At 37.3% G+C, this 11,771-nt stretch overlaps 1 protein-coding gene across 1 annotated transcript; it reads left to right on the top strand.

Moving 5' to 3' along the window:
* Nucleotides 1-2,549: 2,549 nt before the first annotated feature.
* On the top strand, nucleotides 2,550-7,455 carry LOC124266483 (exosome complex component CSL4-like). Its single transcript, XM_046701274.1, has 8 exons — nucleotides 2,550-2,716; nucleotides 3,108-3,229; nucleotides 3,731-3,802; nucleotides 4,582-4,670; nucleotides 5,711-5,744; nucleotides 5,971-6,021; nucleotides 6,805-6,886; nucleotides 7,282-7,455. Exons 1-8 carry the CDS (start codon nucleotides 2,689-2,691, stop codon nucleotides 7,395-7,397), a joined length of 594 nt encoding a protein of 197 aa, XP_046557230.1. The 5' UTR covers nucleotides 2,550-2,688; the 3' UTR covers nucleotides 7,398-7,455.
* Nucleotides 7,456-11,771: the final 4,316 nt, after the last annotated feature.

The following is an 11,771-nucleotide window of genomic DNA, read 5'->3' as shown; positions in this document are numbered from 1 at the left end:
GGTCACGCAGAGTTATCTGCCCATTGACGATAAGGAGGCTAAAATATAGATCAATGAACGAAAGGAATTAGAGAAATAAAAACATCACGCAGTTTTTAATGCAATGTGCGTTATCACTACATGCTGTTCATAATATACGAGTATGACAGATAAGAAAATAACTTAACGCAGTGGGATGACAATGCAAGGTTGTTACATGTGGGATTAATACTGCTACAAGCATAGATATCCTTGATCTCGGTTGATGGTGGACTTTAGTGTTTGATGTGAATGGCTTGGTGAGTTTGCGTTTGGTGAAGTTGGTTTGACTGTTCGCCAGAATGGTGACTTAAGTCCAGTTTATTTGGTGATTGGGGTTTGATTTGAAGTTATTAGAGATGGCTGAACTGCATTCAGAACTGGTAACGGAAGTTCGATGTTCTTCCACTCAGGGATAATCTCATCGTCATATATTAAATCACCACGATCGTTTGTTTGTTGTTTAACGCCACACTCAGCAATATCCCAGCTATACGGCGGCGGTCTGTAAATATTCGAGTCTGAACCAGACAATCCAGTGATCAACATTATGAGCATCGATCTACGCAACTGGGATACGATGACGTGTGTCAACCAAGTCAGCGAGCCTGACTACCCCGATCCCGTTAGTCAACACTTACGACAAGCATGGGTTACTAAAGAACAATTCTGACCCGGGTCTTCACGGGGTAAACCACAACGACATACCCACCCGGAATGTACGCCATACTGGTTATCGCACAACAACAAAGTAGATTCCTTACAATATCAAATTTAGACTATATTTGTACCTGGCTGCGGTCTGTCTCAGGTTAAGATAATATTTGAGACATTTCAAAAATGGACATAAATTATGGTTGACTTCTTCATTTTAATTTTTCCCACAAAGTGTTGCTACTTCATCATTCGTTAACTTACAGTTGGTTTGATTTACTTTGAGACCGATGAATTGCTCACTAACACAAAATCTAATAAATGCAACAAAACCACATTTTGCACAGTCACATGAAATCGACAGAACAACCCTGATGATTTGTCTCCTAATTTTGGACACCCGAATAAAAAAGTTGCTTTTACAAACGATCATTATTTTGTTGTCTCATACCGCTATTTTTTACGAGGGGGGCCACTTGCTGGTAGAACAGCCAGGTGTGCGAGTTGTACGGTTAGGTCCCAACTAGTCAAGTTCATTTTAGCAGGGGTAGAACAGGTCAGATCGGTGTATTCACTTCCTGATCACTGGACCGTATCATGTTGTTTTAACCTGTTTGGAACAGAATTGTTTATTCTCGAAAATCATACAGAATGATATAGAGAACATACAGTCGTTTAAATACAATATCATATGGGTAGGTATTTTAATTTAGAAGTGGCTAAGCACAGTTTTAGCAAAAAGTGAAAGTTTCAATAGGAGTGGGGTATAGTTTGATTTCATAAGTGAGATAAATTTGTCCATATGTGGATTATTACAGAAATAAGAGGGAAGAATCCTCTTACGTTCGACATTAAGCTGTGTACATGATAAAATAGCATGATACTCGTCACAAATAATATTATTTTTACAAATTGTACATGTTCTGTTTTCTAGATAAATATTAAACCATGGAACTGTAGGCAGTATGGGAATACACCAGTTGTACGTGTGAAACTGAAATTTCACTGCACACGCTTGTTGATTACCTGCGCTGTGCTATCAGTAAGTGGTCCCTCATTCTTAGATTTTGTGTTAGTGAGCAATTCATCGGTCTCAAATGAAATCAAACGGACAATAAATGCCAGTCCAACAACGTGAGACATATGACCCTATTCTAAGAATACTTTCTAACGATCGTTACGTAATCTAAATGTACCGGGGAGAGTAATAATTAAGTAAACAAGCTAATGCCAACATTCTTTGGTCCAAATTTAATAGTACATGTAATATATATTCTTAATTTTGTCCGTATTCACTTGGAAATTAAGTATTTTGGACGAAGTTATCTGTGAAGTTTTGATTGCTGTCGATAGCTGGAAATACAAAGACATGATTTTCACTCGGAATGACAGAGGCTATATAGATCTAGTAATCTTTCATAATTTCGTACTCGATATAACTTAATACTAGTACCAATCACATCATATTTATAAAGCGGCAAATCCTTACCCTAAAACATGCCCAAAGCATCAACATATATTATAAATTGTTCACAGTTTGGAAAGACAGACACCATTTGTGTTACACGTGCTTCATTATTACGAAGAAATATGCTGCGTTTTTGGTATATGAATAAAAAACACAAATATGTTTGTGATACTTTTAGCGATTATCGTTTCTGTCTGTTCAAATACTTACGAACACTGATGCTGAGGTTGAAGGATTTTACAGACGCTTCCATCGGTACCGATCGGAGCGCGATTTTCGTTTGTCATTCTGCATTTTGCCTGCTTCCCACCGGATGTCATCTGGAATGTGCCACTATTTTGTAGGGAAATAATAGGGTTTGAAACGAATTTATTGGGCTCAATTGGAAAACATATTGAACTGGTCACACCCTGAGATCGCATTTTCACAATAAAAAATAAACTGCTGGTGTTTTAGATATTGAGCACCCTTAGCTAGCTCAATACACCACGTCAAACGCGTGTTGATATTCCTAATGAGACATTCCTAGTTGTATTTCCGGTTCCAAAATGGCTGCGCCCACAGTGTGTGTACCAGGCGAGTGTCTGTTGATACGTGAAACATGAATGTGAACATGTATAGGGAGACATTTATGAACATTGGGGAATATCGTTATAAATACCTAAGTCTTACCGAACAATTATACTGATTTAGTGTTGCCTTTTCTTTTTATTAAGTTATCATTCTATACACAAACATGTCACCTATCAGTATCACAATTATTCAGAACACGTGGATTGTTTTGTCCAGGTATAAGAAATATTTGTAACTAACGCTGGTCTTTTTCCCTACTGTTGCACCAGTCCCTCAGTCAAGGCCATATCATGATTGTAGGACCCCATCGCGGCACTCCACTGGACTTCTCTCACTTGATTTAGGAGCTATTTCACTGAATATCTGAAAAGTATATTGTTTCCTTTCGACGCAGGTCAGAGAATATTTCGGGAAGGTGACAGCTATGTTGCTGGGGAGGGCACATATAAACGAAATGGCTTCATCTACTCAAGTCTTGCAGGGTTTCTACATACGGATGAAACTGAAGAAGGAAAGGTATAGTTTTAATGTCTACTTGTTTTTACCCCTCTCTATAGTTCATATGAATAAACTCGTATTCCAGCCAAGGCCTACATCGAGCACACCTTGGTATAGTGCAAAGTCATCTAGTTATATGCTGGACTACCCTCTCTAGAGATTTCAGGTTTAAAAAGATTCCTATGGGTGCTCAGTCTTGATGACTTGGCAGATGCTCACTATATCAATCACTGGATTGTGTGGTCAAACTTGATTATTCACAGACTGCTGTCATTATGCTGAGTGTGGCATTCAACATCATCTAAACAAAAACAAATCTATTGATTGTCAGGATCAGCAGCATAAAAAATATGACATTACATAATTTTGACATTCTGTTTCAGAAAACAATGTACATACAGAGGGCCACACTGCTTACATGTTGTTAACGTCTTCTTGATGCTGCTGTGTAGGTTCAAATTCTAGTTCCAGATTTCATCACTATTACACATTTCATGCATGTTTGGTGTTGTTTGACAGAAACGGGTTGAAGTAAGGGCTGATGTGAGCAAGAATGTAGTTCCTGCTGTTGATGCTGTTGTCACTGCTCGGGTAGGTCAACTTTTTACTGCTTATCATTTCGAGCGAAATTTCAATGCTTAATGGAGGATTGAAGATGTGCAGCTTGTCATATTTGTTGGCATGATTGGTGGCTTTATATGTTAAGGTGTTTGCAGGACCTATATTTAACTTGGGTTAATGTGTCAGTGTAGATCAGAGGTTAGTCAAAGGGACATAACTGTAATAAATAAAAGTGCAACAACCTGTAATATGTTTGAGTTTGGAATTTATGATAATCTGGACATACTTCAATCTCATTCTTTCATAAACGTGGTTAGTGGGGATTTGTACAAATATGCGCATGTCCTCTACTTAAGCTTGACCAATTTTTTTTTATATGTGATAGAATACGAAAATGACCAAGGTGATTCATTGTTGAAAACATGGCAAAAAAAGGTTATGATGCAACATACAGAACAATTGGCTGTACTGTTCACAAATAAGGAAGCTGACACTAGCAATTGGTGGGCTGCACTGTTTTTGTCAAAAATTCTTTTCTTCTTTTTCTAGTTTCTCTTACATTTCAGGGAGTCAGTTTCATAAACCAACAAAAAGAATTGTTTGATTTGTGATCACTTCATCATTAAAGCTTTGATTAGTGATCACTTCATCATTAAAGCTTTGATTTGTGATCACTTCATCATTAAAGCTTTGATTTGTGATCACTTCATCATTAAAGCTTTGATTTGTGATCACTTCATCATTAAAGCTTTGATTTGTGATCACTTCATCATTAAAGCTTTGATTTGTGGGAATGTTCTACATTTCAGGTTACAAACGTCAATCCCAGGTTCTGTAAGTGTGCTATCCTCAGTGTGGGAAAGACACCTTTAAGAGAAACCTTCCGAGGGACTGTCAGGTACGAGAGATGATGTTTCCTCCACTGATTATATGATGATAAGATTGTTGTTGTGTTTCTCCATCAGACAAGCATCTTTGTGATACAAGGGAGTAAATGATTATAACAATGAAGATGCCAAACTAGGCTTGAGCTTCCTTTATGTTTTGGTTGAGATTCTATGTGTAGTCCAATCAAAATTGCGTCCAGAAATTTACATCTGGTTTGTAAGGTGGTGCAGATGTTGGTGAGTTGCAGGATTGGCGTGATATTTTCTAAATCTTTCATGCTTTAAGTCATCATGCTCAAGTGATTTGATGGACTTCACGAGGCTAAACATGTTTTATTAGAATGTAAATGTTGATTGCCAGTCAGATCATTTTAAATGTGTGTCACCATTTTTAAAGCAAATGCAAGTGATTTGAGAGACCGAATCTGATTGGTCAATAGGATGGACATAGCAGAGATGTAACATTTAACAGACATTGGTGGCAATATGATTGAGCCACAAATCAAAGCCGATATTGTCACGGTTGTGAACTGGGCTGTTATGGTCAGTTAGCTCACTTGACAAGGGAAGATGTGAGATAAACAGACTCCTTACATACATGGCCAAATGGAGCTTACTGAACTGATGTTATTTTGATAAGGAACAGTATATGTTTTACTGGTATTCTTGGAAGGTGAAAGAGAAGAACCCATTTCTTGTCTTCCAATCATATTGCTGGAATGTTGCTAGGAGCAGCATAAAACCATACTCACTCACTCATTGAAAGGGAAGATGGGACTGAGGAGGTGGGGTGGCCTCCTCCTGACTCGATCGATGCAAATCATTGCTTCCCTATTATGCAGATACTGTCAATCACTGGATCGTATGCTCCAGAATTAATATTTGCAGACTGCTGTCACACATGAAATAATATCTGAGCATGGTATTTAGCATTAACCACACAAACACTGATATTTATCTTGGAAATTTCATGAAGCACACATAAAATATATGTACAATCATGCTATTTATTTAAACCTGTCAGTACACAATAATTATTTTGCCTTTACAGACGAGATGATGTCCGAGGTACGGAAAAGGACAAGGTATGTATATTTCATACATGACTTGAATTTAAACTTATAGAGAAGATGGAAAATTTAATCATTTTTTTTTATCCAAGAGATTGAACTAATTATTAAACCAGTATCATTAAAGTTTGTTTTTCTATTTAAATGGGACAAATTCAAACTGAATAAGAGAAAAGTTTTAATGATTTATAGCTGTTTCATTGTAGCTGTGTATACTTCAGTCATGTGACTTCATCTACAGGTGGAGATGTACAAGTGTTTTCGGCCAGGTGACATCATCGTAGCCCGTGTTGTATCCTTACATTGCCTCAGTACCAGTTCAGTACTGTTTTTCACGACCCAGCTCACATTGTTCAATTTTTATACAACTCACAAAAACGTAAGGACACCAAGATTCTTTCGTATTGCTGTTAGTCTGTCATAAAAAATATACTGTTAGTAGTGTCATTGGCTACTTTAAATACATTTCATTAAGGACTGCCTCTGTGGTGTAGTGGTTAGAGCGTCTGCCCGGAGAGCGGAAGATCGCGGGTTCAATCCGTGGCCGTGTCATACCAAAAGACGTTAAAATATGGTACTTGGTGTTCCCTGCCTGGCGCTTGATATTAATGGGTACAACAAGGAATGGTCAGCTCGGAGTCAGTATAATGTTTTCTGGGTTGGGTATTCATGCTTAACTGAGGCATGGTATCTCAGTTAGCTAGCACCATAAAACCAGTTTAAGGCTGGGCTAGTACAAGCAGCCACACATACACACGCATGCACGTCGTGAAATGAGCAAAATATTCAAGTACGACGTTAAACCCCATTTCACCTCACCTCACATTTCATCAAATGGCCTGACTTTTACATAAAAATGAAGTTACTGTATTTATATTGTTTTTGTTGTGATTTTTCTTATCCTTCAAAGGGCTATGAGTAAAGAAAAAATCTGACTATGCAACTTTTTCAAAGTTTTGCTTCTGGCCTTTAGATCCATTACAAAAGCAAAGAGAATATTGTCGCCTACTAAACAGAAATGAATAAATTTGAATATGTAATGATATGCAAAGACGTTTTTTCCTGATGAGACAAGTTATCACTGGGAGATGCACATTCATATCTTCTGAGTACTGCTGAAAATGAGTTGGGAGTTGTCATGGCAACTAGTGAAGCAGGTGAGTTCATTCATATAAGAGGTCTTGTGAAGTCATGAAATGTGTAGTGTACAGTAAGATTTCATAATTACTTTAATTACAGAAGCTTTGTACTTCCTGTAAAGAATTCTGTACATTGAATGTCTTAGTGCAGCCCATGGTGTGAAATATATTTTCTTTTCTGTGTCAATTATACACTTTTGTGTATCCTGGATTCACAGTTTCTGCATCACGTGAAACCCTAGTTAAACTCCATTTCACCCCATGTGTAGGTGAATTTAGAATGATCGTCTCCTCCTGAAAAAATATTGCATGTCAAGTGATTGATAAAATAATGTGTCTCTAAAAGAACATCTGAGCCCCTACGCCTCAAAGCACTCCTGAATGACTCCTAATGTTTTGTATGTGGCCACCAGGGGGCAGCATGGTGCCGGTCAGCTGGTGCAAGATGCAGTGCCCTCGGACTCTGGCTGAAGAATTCCGGAAAGTTGCCAAGGTGCAGAAACAGTTCATTCAGGACAGCGGAACTTAGCAGCACTTGTTGTCATCTCGGTGTCATCATCTTGTAAATAAATGTTGTTTTTTTATAATCTGCTGTTGTCAGTTTCTCGTCAATTGGTTTGGTCATATAATCATGGCCCTTGTTTCATGTCTCACTCCGTTTTAGAATCGGGCACCGTAAACCTTTGCTTGTAACAAGGTCACACTCTCCGACTCTGTTCGTTGTGTGCCACTGTTTTACAGCTGCTTGGGCCATTGCTTGTATAATCAACATCACTCTTTCCTTCCATCACTCACTCAGTCACTCTTTTACTTACTGGGAGCATCAACCATGTCGACATCTACATCACATTCACCCCAAAAATCTAAAAAACACCACTGAGTCAGACAGATATAAAACAAACACATGCATTAGAAAACAGTACACTTTATTCTGAAGCCGAGACTTTCAACTCTGGATATATCCACATGTAAAGACTAAACACTGGTTAGAAGACACATCACCACTGTTTATATGGAAGCATGGGTTGTTATAGGAAGAAATACATCATATACTTGGAATAGAAGCTGGAAAATTATCACTACTTCACAGCTTAGTATACACTACGTTCCTCTATCATCGAGAATACATGTGGCCATGTTGTGGTCATGGTCTGGTTCTACTGGGAGGCGCCAACAGTTTTTGTACAAGTTAATTACATTTATTATGAATGTGTAATTTGTTAAAGTCACGATATGGCTGAAATATTGCCGATGTGACAATAAATCTTAACTCACTCAAGTTTGAAGGAAACCCACAACTACTTCGCTCAATGACCTCCCAGACAGCATCAAACAAGTGGTAACATCTCTGTTGCAACATCTGCGACTACCTTGCAGCTACTTCTCACACTGCTTCCATCAGGCAGGGGTATGTCCGTCGGCAGGAACTTCATGCATCTAGCTTACTTATGAGATACCTAGTCTTGTCTTACTGCTGATGATAAGGACACATCAACAACAGCATTTTGGCTTCTCAAAATAAGTTGAGGATCACCCAATTCTTTCATATCAATATAGTTAATCTCTCAAAGTGTTATAAATTAATTGGAGTAACATGAAGGAATAAGAACACCAGGGAGAGTTGAATACATATATTTCTTTATTATTATAATGAGCAATGTTTCGACGTAGCTAGTATTGCCGTTATCAAGCAGGTCTCCCCGTTGTTCATCACACCAACTTCTAAATGCCACAAAGAAGTTATGAAGGAAAAGGTAGTGTTTTGAAGAATCTATAGTATTTATTAGTTTATTCCTACCTGACGGAGGAACATGGCGTATACAAGCTGTAATGTACTGACTGAGGAAGCTGTGGACGGATTGATGAACGAGTCTGAACCTTCGGTACACTAATAGGCTGCACTGAAGAACATGCAACATAACAACAAACAATGCGATTGTTTTCACTCTGTTGGCTATTGTGACCAACTGTTGGCTATTGTGACCTACTGTTGGCTATTGTGACCTACTGTTGGCTATTGTGACCAACTGTTATCACCATCATTGACAAATAATATCTCTACATCTATCTGTATTGCTGGTATTCGTGTATATTGCACAGACAGGATATAACAATGCTGAAGGTCACACAGTTCAGGCTTGGATTAAACTGAGGGTCAAGGTGACTCAGGTCAAATATGTTTATGTAAAAATAATAAGGTCAGAGTCAGAAACTAGTACAGCAGCTACTTGAACAACATATATTACTCAACACATGCTAGGAACAAAAAAATCATTTTTAGTCCATGTCCTTAGCAGATTTGAGTGGTATATATCAAAGTATATAGACAAGTAGAACAAAAAATTTGGAATCGTGCCATTTGTTATGGAAATACAAATACTAATGACACAAGTATCACATTGCTGCCATTGCTGGGTAATTTCTCGTCTTTAACAGAATGATTTTTTTTTTTAAAACCATGGGGATGGTTGTTTAATGTTTCTAAAAAAGTAATTTGATATGAGTCTTGACTTACATTAAAGATTTTTTGACTAAACTTATGTACAATTCATCTTGTCAATATGTAAATCAAGAAAAGTTCATAAATTACAAAGTAAAAAAATAATAATGCCTCAGTAAACAAAATCAACATCATGTTTTTGTTAAAATTTGATTTTTGTTTGAAATGCTTCAAACAGCCATGGAATATTGGCCTCAATGCCATGTTATAAAAAAGCCATCAGGGATAGTGGATTCTCATCTTTGTGACAGTCTCAACACAATACCGCCTAAGTAAAGACCGCTTAACTAAACAGACCTGATAAGTAAACACTTTTCTTTGGTCCCGGCAACTTTCTTCATTAATTATCACTATTAGAGTCTGGTTAACTAAACTCGGATAAGTAAACAATACCGCTTAACTAAACATCTCTCACGGTCCATGGAAGTAAATTACTTAACAAAAGAGATCGGATTACTAAATTAGTGATTACCACATAATCCGACATGAGGGGCAGTCGTGTCAGTCTCCAGTCAAACAAACATCCTACTTATAGCTCGCTGGCGTCAAGCAGTTGACAATACACTGACAACTGGAGGCCAGCCCTGATAAGTTGTTCATTGTTACATATGCATACATATACATGCATATGGTTGTCATTTGCATGTTTTTATAAGTTTGGATAAGTAAAATACCTGATAAGTAAACAATTTTGGTGAGTCCCTTGAAATTTTACTTATCAGGTTTCCACTGTATATATATTCCTTCAGAAACAACTATGCAAGATGACATGGCACTCTCTGACATTTGGCATATTGTTTTGGCAATTTACAATTATTCACATGACCACATCCATTTTCTGTTCCATGTTAAATATTCATATCACAGCATGTCTCCTGCATGGAACAGTGAAAATATCAAACTAACATTCATCCTAGATTCTTCAGTGTATTATATTCTTTTTCTATTTCTAAGACCATCTACATATTGCTATATTGAAAGATGGAAACACAATATCACTTCTGAAACAAGGTGTTGGGGTAGTCTTGCGGTTTGTTAGCTTGTCACCTCGAAGGTCCGGGTTTGATTCCTTACAAGGATACAATGTGACCAGCCTATTTCTGTAGTCCTCCCTCGCTGTGTTATTGCTAGAATCGGCAATAAACCCAACCAAACAGGACACTGATATCAGCTGTCACACCTGTCAAGGTAGTATGTATATTTATTACACACCAATATATATCAAACAAGCTAAATTAATTATATTTTACAGTAACATAGGTTTTTACTTAATTGACAGTACAGTTAACATGTCACATGAAGTCCATATCCTTCACCAACTAATTTATTCTGAACAGAAACCATCAAAATCAAACATTATATTTCATTATGATAACGTTATGTCTTTCTCCAACAGTTGAGTGTCATGAATTTTATTTTTAATCGAAATATCACTGTTATCTAGCTGTATCTCACAATGAATAATTTTTATGTATATTTAATGACATATGTCAATTTTATTCATATATTTTCCCATCCCACACGCAAGCTGTCACGGAGCACGTCTACATGCAAATTCATAATTATTTTCACAACTGGACATAGACGCTGTGAAATATCCTATATCACATTATTTCAACATCACGGTTTTCTGGAAATTAAATCTTCAAGGTCATCACTTTAATCTATCAGAAATTTGAGAGAGAGAAATATACCATAAGAGTTTATTTGTGGCCATGGGAAAGTGTGTGATTCTGTCCCACCTTCATGAACAGAATGTCATTGATTTCTTAAAGATTTCCTTTACTTTATTTTTTTATCCCCCGCCGCGCATTTAGCTCGAAGCGGGGGATATAGTATTACGCTCCGTCCATCCGTCCGTACGCAAATTGGAATATCTTAAGAACCGTTCACTAGATTCTTTTCATAATTGGTACCTAGGTTCATCACAGTATAAGAAAGGTCCAAGTCAGGTTTGGTGACCTTGACCTTAATTTCAAGGTCACAAGGGGACTTTAACGTTTTACCTGCATGTTAAGCTATCTCAAGAACCGTTCACTGGATTTTCTTCATATTCAATACAAAGCTTTATCTAGGGAAGGCGCAGGGCCCAGTCGATTTTGGTGACCTTCACTTAATTTTCAAGGTCACAGAGACACTTTGAAGATTTGAGCATGTTAACCTGAATTGTCAGCAAGATATTTCAAAAACAGTTCACTGGATCTTCTTCAAAGACTTTCAAGACTTCCCTTAAATGTTTTTCAAAAAGCAATTTCTTTAGTACTATTTTTGCATATTTCATACACTATGACATTCATGTCAAAGTCAGTCTTGAAAATATGTGTGTGTTTGAACACCTAAAGAGCAAGACATCAAGAGAGGTTGACTGGTCATGTTTTTGTTGACATTTAACTTAAACTTTCA

This window comes from Haliotis rubra, unplaced genomic scaffold, assembly GCF_003918875.1.
Source record: "Haliotis rubra isolate DU_JTF1 unplaced genomic scaffold, ASM391887v1 Scf126, whole genome shotgun sequence".
NCBI lineage: Eukaryota > Metazoa > Mollusca > Gastropoda > Lepetellida > Haliotidae > Haliotis > Haliotis rubra.
This window is presented reverse-complemented; position numbering and strand designations above follow the sequence as displayed.